The 22694-nt window shown below is 38.3% G+C and overlaps 1 protein-coding gene across 1 annotated transcript; it reads right to left on the reverse strand.

Moving 5' to 3' along the window:
- Positions 1–2160: 2160 nt before the first annotated feature.
- GASK1B (golgi associated kinase 1B) lies at positions 2161–22048 on the reverse strand. Its single transcript, XM_064417526.1, has 5 exons — positions 18842–22048; positions 16968–18251; positions 9817–10031; positions 6662–6888; positions 2161–6362 (listed from the first exon to the last, which is right to left on the reverse strand). Exons 2-5 carry the CDS (start codon positions 17962–17964, stop codon positions 6155–6157), a joined length of 1647 nt encoding a protein of 548 aa, XP_064273596.1. The 5' UTR covers positions 17965–18251; positions 18842–22048; the 3' UTR covers positions 2161–6154.
- Positions 22049–22694: the final 646 nt, after the last annotated feature.

Raw genomic sequence — 22694 nt, forward strand, 5'->3', positions numbered from 1 at the left:
TATCTCAGATCAAAAGTCCCAGATATTATCCTCACATAATGAGGATTTCTAAAGTCTTGTCATATATAACAGGAGGAATCATTTCATCTTCCTTCAGAATGATGTTTTTATAAGGCAGGTCTAGCTTTCGTTTGGTTATCACCTCTTTACCACAACTACACCACAGCTGTATTCAGAGTATGCTTCAGCCAGTTTTCACTTTTACTTTTTGCCTGCATATTTCTATTTTGGGAGACCTGAGATAGGGAAAAAAAATGCCATATGACCAGAAAGACTCTGTCTTAAGCATGGGATATGTCCACTTATATCTGAAAATTAAGTTGCATGACCTGTAGTTGTTTCAGAGTTCCCAGAGCATAGGAGCACGTTGGACTGCCAGCTTGTACCATCTGTCAGACATAATCTTCACACTTCAGAAGGCTGGACTTCACACAATTAATAAATTCCATCCAAATCTCAAAGTGTTTCACACAGCCAGCTGAAGAATACCTCTGATAAGGCGTGCTTGTACAGCTTAACAGGCCCCCATGGAATGCCATGCCAGCTTTTCCGTGGAAGGAAATAGAGATAATGTTCCTGAACAGTGAACGCCGAAACCAAATGATTAAATAAGAATTAAATGTACCATAGAAGACTAAAAAGGAAATAACTACTGAAACTGAACTAATTTTTAGAGAAAGCCACTTATTTCAATCACATAATGGTACTGGTATAACTATTGCCAAATATAGAAAGGACAATGCACCACAGTAAGGAAAAAAAACTGTTTCCACATTTTTGCTCATTTTGTTTTTTTCCAAAAGAAAAAAATCCATGGAACTGCTTTTGGAAAACTATCTTTAGGCATTAGAAGGTTGCCATCTGTTTTCCTTCTCTTTTTCCATAAAAGACAAAGCAGATTCACAACACCACAGGCATTGCCATACTTACACAAAAATAATTCTATATATTCTTGTTTATAAAGGGGAAGACTGAAGAACTTACAATATTGCATCTGGCTGAATAGCCTTCAAATACACAAATATGTGGAATTCCCCACTTGGTACCACCCAGCCCAACAGTACAGCTCAGACTGTGAGCTGAGAACATGAACTTGGGGCATTGTCTGTGGCCCCCTTCCCTTATATTCTCCATCACCCAGAATTGTTCTATCATGAGTGTTAGAGGATAAAAGCTTACCTAATTCTTACAAAGTCCGTATATAAACTTGTTGTCCTTGAATTTGTCTAATCCTCTTTGAATGTCCTGACACACAGAAATACAGGTGGAACAGGAGGTAAGTCTTCAAAGAACGCTTGTAGATCCTTCTTGGATCCCACACCTGTTGTTTAGAGAACTCACATTCTAAGTTCTATATTCATGCTATATTTCAGGAAACTCTCCTTATTAATATGTCACTCTCCCAAGGCCTCCCTTTGATCTGAGGGTTCAGTTCTCCAACTTCTGAGAACATAGATAAACCTAACAGGCTAAAATTGTTTTATCAGGAAATGGGCTAATTCAGTGAAATTAAAACTAATTCACACAAATGTATCTGACAGAATTTTGCCTGAAGCATGGTGTAACGTGCAAAAATAACTAATATTTTTAATAAAACAAACTACTTCTTGTGGGAAAGAGAATGTTTAAAATGTTTCCACATCTTTGTGTTTCCCATTAGTCTCTCTTGGATTGTGGCAAAAACTATAAACTTCAGAGGCCAGAAGCTTTTAGGCTATTTTAACTTCATGTGAGTCTATTCCACACGGAGTCCAGCGTCTCTCTGCTATTCCTGTGTTTGCTCATGGCATGTTAGAAAGTTTACGAGTCATTGACCAATACTTCTGTCCTGGCATTATAAATGAGCATGGCCTTTTCTGCTCAATGTTTGTGTAAGTAGCTATTGTCAGAATGGCTAAAGAAGGTAGCAAATACCAATGCTGCAGTAACCAGAATATTCGCAGCTATTCTGAATCAGCTTAGTGAGAAAGAGTTGCAAGTCTCATGAGTAAATAGCTAGAAAATATTTCTACAGAAAGATTCCTATGATCTGTTTTGGATAGTTTCTATGAAGAAGCAGTTTTAAGGCCATAGATCTTTCTAAACAGTAACTAATGATCCACATATTACAATAATATGTATTAGGTTTTTTATTGGAACTTAGAGATCTGAACTGAAAAACTGATAAAGATATTTCTTTATTTTGGATATTCCTACATATTACATGACAATAGCAGCAGAGATTCAAATGAGTCATTACTTGTGAAAACACTATTACTGTTAGTAATTACAGGACAAATAGACTTTAAAAATTCACAAATTCCAAAATAAAATGGAAAATCAATATCTAGTATAAAACTTTTTTTTAAAATCTGAATTGATATCACTCTGGAGGTTTGGCACAGATACATACTGCTGTTTTACTCTACAACTGTCAGTAAAAAACTTTTGAGATTATATAAATGTGTTAGCAAAAGAAGAGTTAATCCTTTGAGGACAAAAGTTTCATCTATTATTTTGTTTAAACTTCAACTTGTATGTACCCAAAATTGGACTTAGGCTCACAAATACAATTCCTCATGTAAACAGTAAATTATATAAACAGCTCACTCTTTATTAGCCAAATTGACCATTTTATAGAAACAAGCCAAACTATAAATACATGTACACATATTTTTGTGTCTGTGTAGACACATATGCATGAAAGCGTTCCCAGGTTTGCTGCTGGAACCTTGTCCCTTAATGTACCCTGAATGTGCATTTGTAAGTTTGAAACCACTGAATTAATTTTTATTTATTTATTTTAATATGGTGTTTTATAGAATATCCACATATGAAAAGAAGGAAACTGCTCTCACAGTGCTCCACAGTTTTCATGTCCTCAGCTTCTGAAACATTTAAGACTATTGACTTGCTGGCAGGCTCCCAAGGAATTTTAAGGCATCTGTGTCTGCTACTTATTTTAAGCTCTGTCTTCCAGTGTTACGAAATCTCAAACTCTTTTGAGAGCAAACTCTTTTGAGTTTCTTAGTAATTCCACTTCATGTGGTTCTGGCTTTCAGGCAGATTCAAGAATGACATAATCGCCTTTTCCCACCCACAGGTTTTGCACTGCTGCTGTTGGTTACACCCTTCCACGTAATGTGCAACACGAATCCTTGTCTGATCCCATATGCCCAGAAATGGAAGAGAGCCCAGCAAAGAGGACTAAAGCACAGTTTCCTGGCTTCCTATCAATCACCATAGGCTGAATAAGGCTTCTTCTGGATTTTTCCTCTCAGTTAGTATTACTTTAGCTACAGTGCAGCTCCTGTCACTCCAAAGTCATGCTACTTCCAAAGGATGTGAACCAATTTCCCAATAAACTTTACCTCTGTTACTGAAGCAGGTATCTTAAATATAGTAGCAGAGAATAAACAAACTTAAAGTACTCCTTTTGTATTTTTTACTGTAGCATGTATGCAAATGCACTCAAAAATACAGAATTCTTCATTTTCATTTTAAAAAATGCTAGAACTTGGCTAGTATGCATTCCTAAGAGCTATTGCAATCATGTTTTGCATTATTAACAATATTGGATTATGTACCAAGTTCCACAGCAGCAAGATAAAAAGCACTTTCTGGAGTTTGTTACCAACGCGAGAGAACTAGAAGCAATCTGCAATCCTGTCTGACTATCCAATCTCACACAGAGTCTCCTGGCCTACCTGAAGACTACAAGAGTGTTCGTACATAAAATATGGCATGCTAACACAGCATAGGGAATATTTCTTTGCCCTTGGAAAGTCTCCAGAAATTTTGCTTTTTACAGTTACATTTCTCATGCTTGGTTATTTTTTTAAGTAACACACAGCATTGCAACTACTCAGTTCTCTTGAATCCAGGACTACTGAAAGGCATTGGTTCAGGTCAGCTTCAGGGCTATATTGCTGCTTTAAGAGCTGGCACTGAACTGCCAGGCAAATAAAAAAGCAAGTATCATGCTCAAGGAAACACTAGTCCATGTCCAGAGGAAATGGAGAAGAATGCATCAAGTTATGACCATAAAAAAGAAATTATCCAGCCTGGAAAGATAATGGATTTCCTTGTCTTCTTCAGCAATGAGCCAATTCTGGAAAAAAATTACAGTTGGGCAAAGACTTGGCATCAGGATGCGCAGTCTCAAGATAGAAGACAGAGTTCTCGTGAGACCTTGTCATAATCAGCTATATCCACAACTCTCCTGGGCCCTCTCCTAAGCTCAGTGCAGCTGAGAGTTGTGCCTTTCTCTCACTCCCAGCAGTGAGGGATAATAAATTTGTTTGCTAGAACAGGTATCTAGCAGGAGGAATCCTGTAAGGCTAGAAAATGAGACAAAATGATTGTGATGGCCATCACAGAGTGAAATCCACTGCAACAGGAATTCCATGTGAAATGTATCCAGATGATTATTTCTTTCTCTAGACTCTGCTCAAAGTGCACTCCAAAGTAATATTTTTGTTCCTGTGATGAAAATTATCTGGCTAATAAGTTACAACACTTTAAAGAAAGGGATAAATTGAAAATCCTGTAAAATTCTACCTTGGTATTAAAAAGTCCAAGGCACTCTAAACCACACCCTCTTGAGGCAATAGTTAAGTTCTACGAAGTTTTAACAAATTTATCTGTCCTTTACTGAGAAAATAAAATATTATTTAGCTGACTAAGGTCTTAAAAATTTACTACGTTTTTTTAACTCTGCCTATAATGAGATCTATTTCTTCTAGTAATGCATTTGTTGTTAATGGGTTTTCTGATACTAAGAAAGAAAACTGATTTTAGCTGCAGTGGAATTGTAGTTATTTAAAACATTAAATTCACCCATCCACATTAACTGTGACATGAGACATTTTAGTTTGTCGTTAATAACATTACACAAGCACTTTCAAAATTCTTTCACACCCTATATATTTTTATGACACATAAAGACAAGAGTAGCTATGAAAGTATAAAATTTCTACCATTAACTTATGGCAAAAAAGATGATATTTCTCTAGAAAGATGGTAAGAGTTTTTTCTAAATAGTCAGATAGAAGGTGGATGTGATGATAGGCTGTGTCAATTGCTATTTACTTTCTGTAGCATTTCAAGGGTAAAAATCTGAAGTGCTTATCCAACCTTCCCTAACAACCACACTTGTGGGAACACTTGGGGCAAGTTCTCAGTTACGATGATCACCCCACAGTGGTCAGTCTTAATGGATACCCAAGCTTGAATTGCTGGCTAGAGCTGAGCGCACAGAATAAACATTTCCTTTACTGGGTTTTACAACAGTCTTGTTAGGAGTTCTGATTTTGATAATATCCTCAAAAAATACTGTCAAGAGTTTTGCAAAAACAGAACATCTACTTATTTAACAACATATTCACACAAAGATAAAGCTCTTCTTTTTTAATACACAGTTAATCATTAAACAGAAAATATCAGATCATCCACCCCCACATCAGAACAAATTGCATTGAGAAAAATACATCACAATGAGTGACTCATCATGAATTGTACTCCATACTGGATAAGTAAAACTTTATTTGTCAAAATAATTATTAATGCTAAAGCCATGTTCTCCTCACTCTGTTTTTAAAATTCCCTCATGTCCAGTGCAAACACTCCTGGCATCTAAAAGAGTTGAATTTAGTTCTCATATTTCAAAAGATCAAAATAAAATAAAGTAAAAGATGCCCTCACAAATGTTGGCATTTTAGAATACCTAATAGAAGAACAAATTCCTGTACTATATATATTTCAGCTAGTGTCATCAATGTATCAAGTGCTTACACATCTTTTTTCCCATTTAAACTTGCAATAAAATCTACTGACTTCAATGAGGGAAGTAAGAGCAATCCAGCCTAATGTACTGAAAATCATGTCGCTAATTTCCAACCATTTCAATAGAAAGAATGTTCATGCTACCTACATTTTACTGCATATTATCATTGGGTTATTTTTCATTTCACTGGGGACATAGAAGAGACTACACTGTGTTGAGCTGCAGCTGACACTTAAATGTTGCTTTTAAACCATGTAAGATTTCTTATTTAAAAGTAAACTTGAAAGTTTGAGGAAAAAATAATGCTATGAATTAAACCAATGTTATTGTCAGTTTCTGCCCCATAAAACATTTTTTTAAAGACTTTCTTTCAGACGGAAAAAGGCTGTTTCATTCATTCATGGGCAATACTTTGGCTCCATGTGCATTTATATAAGTAAGAAGAATTTTGGACCTCCTTTCTATTACATCAATAAGCTTTTCAATTCCTTTTCTGCCTCCTTGGCTCTCCCAGTATATTTTGTCAAGGAACAAAGACTGGAGCAACTTCTCACGTAAACGCTGGCTCCTCAGCACTGAAACTGCAGATGCAGGGAATCTGGAAAAGCACAAAGAAATTCATCAGTTTTTGCCATTACTCTGAATTGCAGTATTTATGTTGTGGTTTAGCAATCAATTCTAAGAATATAGGCTGCAACTCAGCAAAGGAAGTCCATGCATGCCTAATCATATGTATGTTAATTGTATCTTTTACAGCTGTGGGATTACTCATACATTTTTAGATACATCCTGTCAATGTCTTGGGCCATTGATATCTATTCCAGCAGCTTAGTGTCTCATACTCAAACTGGGAAAAAATTATTAATCCTCTTACAAAATTAATAATTTATAACTTACTCATTGATTCCTTGTAGTATTTTGAAGTCAAGATTGTCCTCATTTCTGTCAAAGAAACCCTTATTGTCTATAAAGACCAAGTGCCTTTGGTCATGCCTTCTCTGAACGATGTGTGTCAGGTCAACAGCATCCTGATCATTGCATTTCAGCTTCAGTCCTTGCTGCATGCAGGAATCCTCCTTGAGAGGTTTGAATCCACAACAATTTCTGTCTAGTCGATTATAGATCTAAAACAAAGTACAGCAGAGTGCCAAGTGAAAACAATACCAAAGTGCTTGGGGCTAAGTGTCACTGTAAGACATTGCTCTATAACCCAGCTGACAGGAAAGCAAGCTCAGGACAAGTGTAATCAACAGTGAAACAGCATTGAAGACCTAGTCCTCATACCTCAGGTAACTGCTGAAAGCAATTTCTCAGACTGTGTATTTTTACCCATTTTATAGCCATGATCTATTATGTCAGTAGAAATTCTTTGAAAATAATGGAACAATACCACTGTGTAACTGGAATAACAAGATGGTGAATACAATTCTATTTTTTTGTCAGAAGCTTTCTTTTTTTTTTTTTTTTTTTACATTTTCTCTGCTGGAGAACAATAGAAATAGCACAGTCTGACACACATAGAGGATTTTCATTTTGTGGGATCTATTAGGCTAACAGTATGCAAAATAACTGAAAAGACCAGCGAGAGGCACAAAAAACCATCAAAAGCTATAAAATTGTTCTTACACTGTAAGAACAGTGTATTTATAACCACAGAGAAGCCTCCCTGTGGTATATACTTTTATGACATGATGGTCTACACTATTTTTTCCCACGCAAAACCTCGATTACCCATCACACAGCACTTAGCTGGAAAGAATACATAAATCTGAACTAATTTTGGTGGTGCAAATGTTAGACATCACTTTTGACTTGGTTGTTTCTGTTCCCTTTCATAAACAGTGACAAGAACAAGGCACATCCAGAGCAATGGATGCCATTTTAGGATAACTATCTAATAGAGGAAGGATAAATCACTCCTTGAAAGTGCTACAACCCTTGAGAGTAGATGAGAGTAAATATTCAACATTGCTACAGTCCTGATCAAACAAATTAGCCTGGATTGCCCTTAAAAGTCTCACTGTGGACTTCCTTAAAAGTCTTCACCGTGGACTTTGCCCCTGGGCACAGGAGCCCCCTTTAAGCTCAGGCAGCTCAGCCCTCCTCTGAGTCCTTTAGAGGGGGGTATGGGGGGTTGTTTTGTTCTGCTTGTTCCTAGATTGCTGGTTGAGGTTCCAGCCTGTCTACAAATGGGGCCTGTGGCTTTCACCATCCTTCCTGCTGGCCTGCCTCTCCTGCTGCTGACCCTGCCTGTCCTAGAGCTGCCTTTGGCTCCAGCTCATCTTCCCAGACAGCAGACCTGCTCTTGCTAACAGGTGTTTAGAGAGCAGAGGTCTGGTCTGGTGCATATAAGACAATGAGTAGCTCATCAAAGGTGAATCATTTTTTCTGTCCTTTGTTGTTTACTGTTAACTCTTCAAACTGCTCAAAGCATAAAAACATTACTCTTCATATAAGTCTTCTAAAATTAAAATTTTATTTTTGTAACTTCCCAGCAAAATTAGGACCCCACCTGATGCAGAACTTTGCTGCATGTTGAAATAAAAAGGTCATCTCTTTAATCAAATGAAAGTCTGAGAATTTGGTTTGTTTTGATTTTGTTTGTGTTTTTTAATATGTAGCTGTATTTCTAGTTGTATTGCTGACAGTGTTTGTTTCCAAATATCAAAATCCTATGGAAAGGAACAGACTTCTCTTCCTCTTTCTCCTTTCATGAACAGCATTCATTATCTGAAGGCTGTAGAGCCCCTCTTGCTTCCAGTGCTCCCTCTCCTGGGATCTCTTATTCAGTCCATCCAATGGTAAAAAAGTAAAGCAGAGTCTTTCTAGAAAGACTCATGCACTGACCCCATTCCTTTGCACTTCTCTGCATGCATTAAATAAACAAGGAAATCTTGTTCTTACAGACAGCCTCTTCACAATATCTTGCACCATTTCAGTGCTAAGACATAATGATGGAACACTCTGGAATTGATGCATATAGTTTGGCAGAATTTTCTGTCATACATTTATGTACATAGATGTCCAAACTCCCAAAGTTTACTTGAGTACTTGCAGGAGGCAAGTAGTGGTCAACTATGAGCATTTTATATTCTGCTTCTATGTTTTACACCATTTGAAACCAGAGATTAGAAACATATATTAGAGGTGCCAAATGTATTCTTCTGAGGGAATTATGCTTAACAGAGAATACTTTTCACCATTATTCTTTATTTCTGAATGACTCATGAAGCACAGCTATTGGGTTTTTTTTTAATAGCAAACCCTTTCTTGACTTTTTTTTTTGTTTGTTTTCAAATTTTTTATATTCTGTTGCTGATAAACTTTGAGAGAACACAGATAAAATTGTAGTCTTGAAGAACTATGAGAGTCATTTTCACTCACTTTCTCGGATGCATGTTCTTGTGTGGTAGGCAACGAGAGATATAAATCATTCTGATACCAGCTATTAGTGCAAGAGTAATTTGTCTCCTGTCATGTGAAGTGCAATCCTGTTGTATCTTATTTTAACCAACCCCTCCTTCTGAATAATAGAACAGCAGATTTATCATTCATCAGTCACCGCTCTACTCCTTCTTTACTAAGTCACTGTCTAGGGTTTTTTTTAAAAAAGGAAAAATTATCCACTACAACTGTTACCTTGCTCCAGATTGCAGCTCACCAAAACCACTTCAGTCACCTCTTGGGGCTGGGGAGGTGCAGGAAGGACCACAGAGTAAACAGAGATTTACAGTTGTGAACACAGTCAAGATCTCTGTTTGGAGAAACAAGGAGTGAAGGAGAAACAGTATGCCTGACTCAATATTTAAAAAATCAAGGCAAAAGCCTTTGCTTCCTCTTTAAAAAGAAATGAGTCAGTCAGGTTTCCTGCCTAATTATAAGCTGCATTTTGCATATTTTAATCATAAGAAATGACCAGAAATAATTCCAAACTATGCAAATTCTCTTTCCCATTTAAAAAAAAATGAAACAAACTAAAGTTACTATTTCTCAAAATCCTATGTTTGATCATACAACTTATGAGGCAAACAGTTGCTCAGTAAACATTTTACCTGCAATAGAAAATCAAAGAGTGCCATCTTGGACCATTCATGATGATGAATTTCAGTACAGCCCCACTCAGCTTTGGGAACTTTACCATTCTGCCAGCATTTCTTCTTCAATAGCTGCTGATATTTTCCCCATGTTAACCTTACTGAAGAATGGGTGCTATTGTCTGTTGGACTCAGTGAGGAATCCCAGAGAATAACAGGACAGGCCTGACCACCTGAAAAGAGGGGAAAAAATACCATTATTGTAGTGCAATACTATCAGTTTTATTTGGTTCTTCTTTAGACATTGCCTAATTTACTAATTGTAAAATTAGTAAATTTTACAGATCTGGAAGGAGAACCAGCCAGGGACTAATATCGTGACATTCTTTGGTTAATCCTACATCCATAACCAGCCACCACAGGACTGGAAACATAGGCATGAATGCCTTCAATGTATGGAAGACTTTCTTTGTTTGAAGCAAGAGATTAATGTACAAAATCATATACTAAACCAAACTACTAAAAAGTTTCTAGGTAGGTTAAAAGCCTATAATGCCACTGTGAATCAACAATAGCCTATAATGCCACTGTGAATCAACAATGTAACTTCCTTCTGCTTCCAGTGAACTATTGATTTTCAAGAGCTGGAAACTTATGTCAAAGCAGGTTTTCTTTGCGTAATGGACATAGAGACACCACAAATCCTATACTCAAAGTGGATTTATTTTGTTATTTTTAGTATTTTAAACCTATTACTCTACAGCTCTGAAAGGATATATGAGAATACTAGAGAATGTGAGCATAGCATGAGTAAACAACTTGACACATTTGGGGCTTTTTACCTAGATATGAGATCTGTTTTGTATAGCAGATATTTCAGCCAAATTCTTTAGTTCTTCTGTGTAAAGAATCTTCTCTTCCCTGAAACTAACACAGAGGACTTCTCTTTGGTGAATTCCATTGTTCAGCTTCACTATGAGAATAAACCTTGTCAAAGAATTTAAAATGAGCTTTTCCAGTGTGAGAACTGATAAATATATTTCGTACAGCATCAAGGAACAGACAGATCTATCTTATTACAAAACTCTCCTTTTATTGCTGATACAATGTTACTGCTGCTTAAACTGCTAAGGACCCATAACTGACCATGGCTTGTACACTTTGAAACAAATAAATCCTTTATATTTTAGAGCGTGTAGACAGAAGATCAAAATATGTCTTAGTACAGAGAGGAAGAACCATCTAACTGCAAAGCTTAAGTGCTGTTTATTAAAAAGTGTTGGAACACATATCAAGCTTTAAAATTTATTCATATTCATCTTGAAGTTCATTGAACTTAGTCCACACTATTGCACAATTTATTGCATAGTTAAGTGCAGCCTAAATTGTCTCTTTGTCTTCCACATGCCCAGGGAGACAGAGACAGATCTGCAAAAAAGCTTTTAGAAACACAAGAAGGCAAGAGGTCCAGGCCACCTTCTTCAGAAGCAAACCAGACAGAAAATAGCCCATGGAAAAGAGGTATCAGTGCCAACAGCGAGGTAAAAGCTGCCAATGTCAATGCTCCATTTGTAAGCAGCCAGGACTGTGAAAAACAATCTCCACACAGCTGAATCCAAAAGCAACTTGTTCAAAGGATGCTGACTGTTGTAAAACAACAGGTAAGAAATGATCTTTGCCTGCACCTAGCACTGAGACATGTGCAAAGTTCCACCTCCCATTCACCAAAGAAGCATGACATACTGGCCCCGCATGTAATCCAGCCCAAGAGAAAAGCCAGCTCCTTTCCAAACCAGAATGTACCTGATCTTCTCTCTGCCATGCCTGGCACATACCAGGCAGTCCTTCCAAAGCCAAGCCAACAACCCACCACCTCTTTAACTTCCCTTCCAGCTGCCCAGTGTTTCCTTAGAAACACAGAACGTGTCTTTCCATTAGGAACATCAATCAGTCTTTCTTTATGATCAGTATTACCTTTATCAGGACCATGTTCCACACTCTCCTCCACTGAAAAAATGAGCTGAGCACTCCTGAAAACCAGGCTTCTCCTCTACTGAGGTGCCTGAATAAGTATTTAGGTAACTTATTTGGGAAATTCTACCCATTTCTCCATCTCTCTGACTCTGGCTCAATCACATATACTGTAGATGACTTTACCCAAGTTAGATCAGCTATGGGCTAGGTTTCTTTCCCAGTAAAGTGGGAGAAAGTCTATCCAAGCATTGGAAATTCTCATCAAAAAAAAAAAAAGACAGTTTTCCTCAGGACCAAATCTGATCTATTATTTTTCTATATCCAGTAACAACTTATGTAACTATTCATGAATTTTTCCACAAATCAAATACATAAACAGTTTTTTAAGAAAACAAACATCTCCTGTCCACCCAAAAAGGACATGATAAACAATAGTAATATAAATACTTGAAAACTCTGAATAATATCATGCCAGTTTCCATTAAGATAGAAAAACATTTTTAAAAGACTAAGGTTAAATACAGGAAATGTTTGCATTTCAAAGGAAATGGGAGCAGAAAAGATGATCCAAAAAAAAAAATCTTTCAACTCTGTAATATAAATTGCATTACAGGAATATGAAACAGCAGCTTCAGTAAAGAGCTGTAACTCAAATTTTGACACTTGCAGGAAAAACATAAAGATGCTGAATTAAAGCAGATAAGGAGTCCGATTCACAGTTGCATGAATTGGCATGACCGCAACCAAATCAGTGGAGCTTTTATGATACAGACCTCATTAGGATTGGGCTGAAGTTACCTCAACACTGAAAAGACCTACAGCCTCAACCAGGAAGGTGAAGCACATTTCAGAAAAAGTCCTGTGTATTCTGTATGTGCTTCTTTCCTAGTCAACTTTACATATTAACACAGAGGGGTACTGCTTTTCCATTGCTGCAGGTGCACTGCACTGAATCTCACCAGAGTTGATTGGATTCATTTTATCTTTTATCTGCCATTTTAGATCTATATACCTACTTAACTGTCCAAAGGCAATCTTCAAAATTGTACAGGAAAGATTTTTCAAAACTCATGCTGAAACCTTCTTCCTAGTAAATCATACACATTTTTGAACATCTAAACATTTCTAAAAATGTCTTAGCTAAGTTGAATAAGCTAACACAGATAAAACCTCAGGCTACTGAGACCAGACCAGCTCAAGGTACTCAAACTGCTCCATGTGCCGCTCGGTGATGTATCACTGCATGGCTTCTTCAACACAGGCATCATCTTAGATTTCCACACCCCACATCACTTTTAAAATAAACTGCATGCTTCTGAACTTCATGTGCTTAGGAACCACATTTTATTCTTGCAAACATTTCACTCCTCTTGTGCACTGACTTATAGCTACAGCACTTTTTCCAACTTCCTCGAAAGAAAATATTTTCAAACATGCCCAGAAGATCAACATTAAAACCAGAAAATCTTTCATGAGGCAGTTAAAGCCCTTTCTCAAACTCACCATTGTTCACTGTAAAAGTCAGTACGTCTCACCACTGCCACATTTGCAAGAGTTCAGTTGTCCATGCATTAGCAAGAAAGGATAATGTCATGTGGAAAATGAGAGGGTCCAGCATACAGAGCACAATTTTAAGAGTTTAAGTTTTTAGGGAAAATAAAAGGAACAAAAGCAGAAAGCAGAGAGAAGTTAGACCACTTAATTTTCTTTCTTCCCTATGTGCCTCATTGCAATGTTCTGTCCTGTGCTCATATGGATGTCAGTATTAAGGAATGCATGCAATGTGCATTAGTTGCTCTCTAGACTATGGACTGCATTATTGCTTGTACATGAACTTCTCTACCCAACAGAATACTGGACATATGCCTCTTGTACCCCTTTGAGAAGTACAGCACTATGTGGAACTATTTTAGAGCACTCTGAATGCATAAAGCAGTGCTAGGTTTTTATTCTTTTGTCCTGACATTGGTGATTCATATTGCACAATTTTTGATGGGATGGCAAGAGCAAGCTGATAGCACAGGGTATAACACAGAAAAAACTAGGACACATTTTATAGTCATGCAGAGGCCACTAAAGCAAAACAAGAAGTGCAACCAGTGGAGCTATCACGTAATTCATCTATTTGCACTAAAACAACCATGAAAGGTGTTACTCAAAGGAAGAGTTTCTTGCATGTTTGGGGAAAAAGGAGATTCTGGACAAATAGCGGATTGAGTACACTAGTGCTTACTATTGTCAGTTTAGTCAGACTCAGGATATCAGAAAACAGAGGGGAAGAGAAGTAGGCATCAGCACACAGTAGTGCAGTCCCTCAGCAAGAGGTGCTACAAGAGTGCATAGCAGCAGCTATTGTACCAAAAGCTGAACAAAGAGCCCAGCCTCACTGCTGCTATCCAAGGAGCCACAGCACCACCCTTACAGCTGTCAGCTGAGACAGAGAAGCCAGCCTGCCCCAGCCCACAAACTCCAGCTGTAGCTCAAGCCTAAAAAATACTGCCTCTATCCCAGGCCACAAATGCAGTTGCTGAGCTGGAGGCTATACATGCAGGCATTTGACTTAGCTTCTGTGCAAAGGTCGTTAAGGTAGGGCTGCAACACCAAGCGAGGTCACTTATGTCTCATATTCCTAAGGTTAAGGTTATGAGATAATACAGTACCTTAGTACTGTAGAATTAATGTGACCATCCCAAAACTCAGCACATAAGCGTCAGCCTTCATTTATTCCACAATAGACAGAATTTTATGATTATTTCTTGGTGTTTTACAGGATTGTCCCCTTTTTTATAGGTGTTTGGAGACATTTCTCACATCTTGTAGGTAGAAATGAAGTAATGAATGACTGCTTGTGTATGCATAAAATCATGCTCTTTTAGACTTTTATGCCCAGCTCAAAAGGGCTTTTCCTACCTATACTACTCAGGCTTCTCATATTCAATCAATTCATTGTAAAAGTATGAAAGAGTTACCATACCTGATTTTTCCATCCAGGATGGATGAGGAAAAACTAGACAAGCCACAAAAAAAAATTCAGTTAACAATTAAAAGGGTTTACAATTAAGGGAAGGTGAGGGCAGCAGACAGGGAACTTGAATACAATATTTTGCTAGACTTTAAAAAAATCAGTGTCAGATCTGTGGGAATAAGGGAGATAGAACCTGTACAGGGATTTACTAAGCAGTTCTTTGAAACTGCTTTTGACAAAATGAATGACAGTTTTGAAAAGCCCATTTTTTAAAATTTTAATGCTACATCAAACATGTCTTGTTGGATCACATCACAACTGAGGCAAGCTAAAGGGATGTGTCGGGGAGAGAGATATGTCAGCGCAGAAATAGTGTACATTCATACACACATGCACAGTCTCTAATCCTGCATTGCTTGCTTTCCCATGTGAATAACTGCTTCACACAAGCCACTCTGTAAAAAACTTTACAGAACTCACCTATCTTGACATATATAGGTCATTACAATGAACTAATCACTCATATTATTTTTAAGAATTGTATTTTTGCTCATTTTCCTACCACAAATATTTTCACATTATGCCAGACACAAGCACATAAACAGTAAAAAGCTCAAGTAGTTACAAGGCATCTGAGTTCCAGCATATTTCCAGGCTAAAAAAATCATGAGAGACAAGGTGCAGTCACTGTTCCAAAAGCTCTGTTCAGCCTTTAGCTGGAAAAAATGAAGTGAGACCAAAATAGTGTTATTTCTCTTCTCATCACCTAGCAACACTCCTCTTGCAACAGGAACTTAGCCAGTTATGAGGAAAAGAAAATTAGAGGGCAGAATGACACACTCTGTCCCAGACAGTCCAAAACATACTGTAAGGTGACAGACACTGAGCAGCACAATGCACAATTAGCCTAATAGCAGTTTTTGAGGTTTGCAGTCTGTCATCTCTGCAGCCACACTGTGCAGAGTTCCTCCATCCGAACTGCCTTAATGCCTTATGACAGCTCCATACCAATAGATCTTGTTCCTAAAAATAAAATAGGCATAATGTATCTTCCATGCTCTGCAAGTATGAATAATATTCAGAAGCCTCCAAACTGTTGTTCCTAGAGATTCATTCCCATTGTTTTACAGGCTGCCAAAGGGAAGGTTTGCAAAGCAGGAAGACACTGGAAATCACGAGATTGTCTTCCTGCTGTCAGACTTTAAAAAAATTTTCTAGCATTACTTTTCTTTTTAAGAAACGCAGACTGATATAAAACTATTTGGTATAAGCTGATTTCAAAGCAAGAAATTAACAGCAAAAATATAGCTAGCTACTTTTGCAATGATTCACTAAAATGCAACATAGTCCTTTTGGATTTGTGACTGTACAAAAATAGGACTTATGCTGAAGACATATTTAAGAAGGTAGCAATTTTAAAGCAGACTTCCAGCTCACATTACATGTCTGAATTTTACCTTTAATTTCACTAAAGGTTAAAAATAAACTTTTTAATTGAAAACTCTATACTAATCATGTAACAGGCATATTGAGATATTTACTATGTGTGTTTCTTTAGATAATATATAGATATGTGTACTGAACCTCAATATGTACAGCAGAATTCACTGAAATGTAGTTTGTTTGGGTTTTAACTTTAACAGAAGAAAGGGAAGCACTTTTTAAAAATTTTCAGTTCTCAAGAGGATTAGTGCCAGGAAAGAAGATTCAAGCTTCTGCAGGCAGGTTCCCTACCTCTCTGAGTAGATTATCTGACCTGATTCCTACCACCTGAGAGATTAATTTTTGTGACAAGTTCCAACAGTATTTTATTAAAGTCTGTTGTAAAAGATTATAAGTGTATTTTAGAAAACAAGAAATACCCATTGAATCACAGAGATTCTGGAATCTCTCACCAGTTTCACTTCAGGAAGTCTGTACAATGTCATGCAATCTGTGGATTGCTCCTTCTCTTTTTTCTTGTTCCAGACTCATGTTAGGAAACTCTTACTGCCCTCAGCAACTCTACGATATTTGAAGCAAACTTTGGGGTATTCATCCTCTGGACAGAGTAACTGCACTGCAGAAGTTACACACAGACACTGACTTGATTTCCCTGTAACAACAGGGTGAGTTCTTGGGCTCACACGAGTTAAAGGGGGTGGCTGCTGCTGCCCCACGGCTAACGCCAAGCGGGAAGGAAACCTCTGCACCCCACCTGCAAATGCTGAAAACCACAGGGATGTGTTACCTTGGAAGAACTCTGATCTCCTGCTTACAGAAGGTAAGCTCCTGTTTAGCCCCAAGATCCTGTCCAAATGAAAGGCAAACACCTCACTCATGTCGAGAGGTCTTTTGACAATTCCACAGTGTCCCTGATTACAAGCAGCTCCCGTAGTGCTGGGACCTCTTGCAAATACTGCCAGGACTGCTTTGTGTGAAGGACCTTCTTGAATGCTCTCTATGGGAGAGTCTGCCAGCATGCGCATGTTTAGGATGTCATCTTTGCTCATCCATGAGGGAGGGCTCTCGCTATAAATCCTGATATTGCTTTCCTCAGGCTGGAGCTGTGCCTTTACAGCTCCAGAAATCCTCCCAGGTCCCTGGTGATCTCTCCCCCTGATAGCCATTCCTTTATGCCCATGTTCATCCAGTTGGTACTTTCTTGCCTCCAGAGCGATCGCTGCTCCCTTTGTGCCTGCGGCACGTGTGGCCCGTCCTGGCTGTTGGGCAAAGGCCTCTTCCCAGCCCATAAAAGTGGCTTTTGGAAAGTGCTGCCCATAGGACAAAGGGATTGCATTTTTCTTCCTGCGCTTTGGCTTCACTGTGCCTCTGATGTTGGCAGGCTTGCTGCGCTTGGACCGCAGGGTGATGTAAACTACATTGGGTGGCAGCAAGGTCCCATTGCTACCAAGCTGGGGTTCCTGGAAATTGGGTGGTGACAGGGTGCCATCCAGTGGGATGCCCAGAAAAGGAGTTTGAGCTGCATCTTGGAGACTCCTGGAACTGATCTTTCCATGTCCTCCTTTGTGCTGTGGTAAAACATGACCCACTTGGCTGACAAGGAATCCCAGGTAGATCACACAGGCAGTGCCCACTAGCAGATTCCTCCTTGTCCTCGGGCGCCTGCAAGTCCAGAGCCTCAGCAGCCGCGAGGGCCACAGGCAGCAAATAAACAAGTTTTTGATTTTACTTGGCTGATCAAAAGGGATCATTTCTCTAGTGAATCCACATGATGAAAACAGCATAAAGTCTTCTGTACATTCCAGCCAGGATGATGATTCATTATTTCCCTTCCCCAATTTCTATTTCTCCTTTTCCAAGTAGCTTCCAGCATGGGTGATGGACAGAGGCTACTGGTATGTCTAGGAAAGTGGTCAGCACTAAGGATGCTGATACTCCACCTTCTCAAACTGTTAAATTCTTATCAGCCACCACAGAGGAAATGATTGGCTTCAGAGAATGAATGGAGCCAGCTGCGTAAGCAAAGTTTACTGACTGGTAGTCTAAAAGATCTATGTATCTTCTCTGCAAACTGCAAAAAGAAAATAGTAGCATTTCCTTTCATTACTCACACATAGCATCTGTGGTTCTATATTTTTCAGAGAAAAGAAGTTCTAGATGAGACAGAATGCATGTAGGAATTTGTCAGGATAAATCTTTTACTTTGTCATTACAGTATAAATCAAACACCAAAACCATTAAATATGGGCTCAATTTTCAATCTCAGCTGGATGTATGCCAGCATTTTAAGAAATGCTTGTCAAATCCAGATTATAATCTTTATTTTACAAGACAAAGTCTTCACTAAACCTCATGTTATGGAAATGCTGTAAATTATCCAAATATGAACCAGTCACTAGTAGTTAAATATGCACAAATTCACTAATATAAAAATATATTAGCAGTGCCAAATTTCCCTAGTTGAATATTAATACAGTTCCCATAATTCATAAACATACATTAAAAGTGAAAGATGGTTAATCCTCTTCACTCTTGTGAAGCCATAAAAAGAATCTAGCTATAGTTTTTAAAATAAAATTACAGTGGCTTATAGATCCTTTCCAAGAAACAAAGAATAAGTGCACATTGTATATAGATTGCTATAAAAATAAAACTTCTTACCTATTCAGCTTGACACATCCTTTGTTCTGGTAAACTCCTTAGGTTAATAAAAGAAACTGAGTAAAAGCTGGCATCTAGAACATATTTCACTTTTAAGTATGGTTCACATTTAGGTATTTCATTGCAAGCTAAGAACTGTTCAGAAGCTAACTTTACTGAGAGGTAGTTGCATACGAACTGCTATAAACTTACATGAACCTCATATCATTAAAAAAAAACCCAAACCAAACAATCCCACACACAAAACCACAGCAACTTCTATTTTAAATTCTGCAATGAAAAGTCCTGTGAAGTACGTGCCTTTCAAAAATGCATTCCATCTATTTCTAACTCCTGAGAGCCCTCTAGTGCACTGCATGCAAATGTACTAAAGAAATCCCCATTACTGCATTTAGTTTTTTGGGGGTTTTTTGAGTTTGAAATACCGCCCACTCTCTGGATTTTAGAACTTTTGAGAATCACATATTGTTGTGACAAGAAGTGAAAAAACACTTTAAAAATGTTATTAATCTGCTATTAAACAGCTCAGGAGTGTCTCCTGTTTGCGCTTTCTGGAGCGAGGCATAGCATAGTCCCTGTACAGCTGGAAAAGTTGGGGCAGACAGGGCAAACCTCTGACATGTGACTCCTTTTCTAGTCTAAGTACAAAATAATAAAATGTATATGTTCACTGTAATTCAAGGAATGGAGATATTCTCTACAGTTACTACTAAAGGAGAACAGACAGTTAAGTTAGTTTATGCTTTCTATTGGTCCAATATGAATTTATAAAACTCTGTGAGTGTATTTTTTTCCCACAAGCCATCACTTATCCTTACTTTTTGTTTAAATATGTACTGTCAGGTTAAAATTTCAGTATTTGTGCCCATTAGCAATAAAACAGCCTTCCTGACATCTTTTTTTTTCCAAATCTGAGTTTTTGGAGGAATTGGGATTGTAAGAAATTTCTTCATCCACTTCAGTTCCCTCTTTCTTTTTTTAGTTCAAATTTGACTGGTGGGACATATCCCAAACAAAGAGAATTTATTCCAAAAGCTCCAGACAAGTTGCTTGAGTTGGAAATGCATCACACTGCAACAGTTGTTTTCAAATATCCAGTTCCTGCAAGTAACACACCACCTCTCTATTAGAACCAAGCAGCACCAAAGCACTGTACATCCCAGTTACTAACAATGCTTCTCTGCTATAACAATTCTCTGAAATTCTCTGTAATTTAAGCAATCTTTCTACAGCTACTCTTTAAATACTATCTGGAGGAAATTACAAAAGGATATGGAGAGTCATTCTTCACTTCTCATTTCATTTGTAGCCTTGAAGTCAAAATGTGGTATACATTTTGATGTACAGGGTTGACTGCTGGGGTTTTTTGAGGCTTTCTAAAGGTAATAATAGCAACTGTATTTCCTTTATTTCTCATGTTCAGAAGAGAGAACTCAGGTACTGGTATGTTCTTTGGAATGGATGGTGGTAGAAAACCAACGAGATAGAATACAGTATCTTGTTAGTTTAAAAGATGTTTGCCTTTAATTTTGGATTCTTAAAAGGCAAAATATCAAGCGATTTTTTTTTGTTTGTTTCAGCCCCTGAGGTGTACAGCTCCAGTGCCCTAGCAGATACCATAAAACAAGGAAAGCTGAAATGAGTATGGAGTTGTCTGGGAAAAAAAAAAATTCATTGTGTTTCACAAGAAACAAAGAAAATGGGTTTTGTTCAGGTGGTACTATTCTTCTCTCTGGAATCATTCTAACCCAAAGCTACAGAAAAACACTAAATGGTGCTACTAAGCTGAAACAGTACTTCCTCTGTGGTAATAAAATATTTAAGACAAACTTTCAGAACTGCAGTTGTTGTCTGACCAAATTCTGGCCTACATGATTTCACTTTGATACCCTAGAGCTAGCCTGTAATATCTGTCAGATTTTGTATTTGTTCCTTGCTCTAAATTATAACTGTGATATTGCCATCTGCATCCATTAAATTCAGCTTTTCATGTAATTTCTTCATATACCCATATTTCATGGTCAATGTTGTACCTTCCTAAGGTTAGGAAAACAAGCATATAAAAACTAATATAGGAAAATAGCAATGAATGGAAGAGGAGAATTAAAGAAGTATTTTCTAGTCGCTTACAGACCTAGGTATACTTTTTAAATGTGAATGAATAGCTGAATTAATTATTTGCAATTATTTTGGTCCTTTTTTTTTTTTTTCTGTTTTGTTTTGTTTAACTTTGAAATCCACCTCCACCTGTTTTTGAAGAGGTTTTCTGCTGGTGCTGGACAAGCTGTACAATCTGAAGCAGCTGGTGGCCTGCACTGCTCCTAGCAGGAGGTCTCTGGCCAATTTGCAGACACACATGGAGTGTGCCAATGCCCACCAGTAACAAGGTGCTGCATCTGGACTTCTCTTTATCTCTGGGCACCTGAAAGGATGTGGCTACAGAGTAGGCTCCTTAATGTGTGTGCTCTTGCTTTCTATGTGCAGGCACTTCAATGGAAAAGATTAACATTTTTCCCATCACTTTTTTTCTGAATAAAATGCAGCCCATACACTTGACTGCCTTTAGAATTCTTTTTTTCTGCAGACTACCTTTGCAATTATGATATGGAACATTATTTCTCTTAGATATACTATAGCCATACTGTTTCCATAGAGACATTCTACTATTCATCTCTAAATGACACAGGGACAGACATTTATGTTAAAATGATTGATAAATGGTGCATTCCTAGCTTTACTAAATCCATACAACTGACAACTTATTCTCCAGAGAAACAAAGTAAGCCCTTATTATGGATAATGCAGATTTGATTTGCAAAATATGAATCATTACTTTAGGAGGCTCGTGCTGTGTTTGTAAGGAGATCAATTTGGGCTGCCATCTGGAAACTGTACTTCAAGAGTACAGAGAGAAATGTTTGCTTCGTGACTAAACATGCTGACTAACAGTCTGTGCTTTAACTGGCCCGGATGAAATCCTTACAGGGAAATCTGCAAAGACCTCTTCTTGACAGCATGTAAAAGATTTTTTTCCTACTTGATTTTGGTTGCCAAACAACACAGGGGCTTCCAGACCAACAGCTGGTAAATTTTGTTCTTAAGAAAAATAAAAACCTGGATGTCCTGACCAGGCTTGGTGGTTTCCTTGCCTTGCTGCACACCACAGGGCCAGCAGCTGTTGCATGGCCTCAAAATGCCCCAAAATGCTTGTCCCCCCGTACAGGTGCCTGCAGCCCCAGCCCCGTGACAGCCTCCAGCAGCCAGGGAGACCTCAGGAGTGAGAGGAGCTGCAAGGAGGCCATGCTGTCCCCTCTGCAGGCAGCCCCATCCTGGAACCACGTCTGTGTTCCTGGGCAAGTGCTGCCAAAACTCTGGTGCCTTTTCTGGAACACAGGTCCTGTGAGGAGCAACTGAGGGAGTTTGGGGCGCTCAGCCTGAAGGAGGCTCAAGGGAGACCTTACTGCTCTCTACAACCACCTGAATGGATGTTGTAGCCAAGTGGGGGTTGGCCTCTTCTCCCAGGCAACAGGATAAGTGGGCATAGACTCAAGCTCAGCTTGGGGAGGTTTAGGCTGGACATCAGGAAGAATTTCTTCACAGAAAATATTGCGATATAGTGTCTAGGGAGGTGGTGTCACCGTCCCTGGAGGTGTTTAAGACTGGATGTAACACACAGCAGGTGACTAAACACTGGAATGAACACAGGGAGGTGGTGGAGTCACTCATGATGGGATGTGGCACTTCGTGCACTCCACGGTCTGGCTGGAATGGTGGTCTTGGGTCACAGGTTGGATTTGATGATCTCCAGGGGTCTTTTCCAACACGATTGATTCTGTGATTGTTCAGTTACGGT

This window comes from Passer domesticus, chromosome 4 (genome assembly GCF_036417665.1).
Source record: "Passer domesticus isolate bPasDom1 chromosome 4, bPasDom1.hap1, whole genome shotgun sequence".
NCBI lineage: Eukaryota > Metazoa > Chordata > Aves > Passeriformes > Passeridae > Passer > Passer domesticus.

Bases quoted from the DNA above. Each gene is read 5' to 3' on its own strand.
- GASK1B (XM_064417526.1), bottom strand. From the start codon at position 17,964: ATGCTGTTTTCATCATGTGGATTCACTAGAGAAATGATCCCTTTTGAT. The intron at 10,032-16,967 runs GTAACACATCCC...CCCTCTTTTCAG, and splicing joins GAGATCAGAGTTCTTCCAAG to GTGGTCAGGCCTGTCCTGTT. The intron at 6,363-6,661 runs GTAAGTTATAAA...GTGCTTTTCCAG, and splicing joins ATACTACAAGGAATCAATGA to ATTCCCTGCATCTGCAGTTT.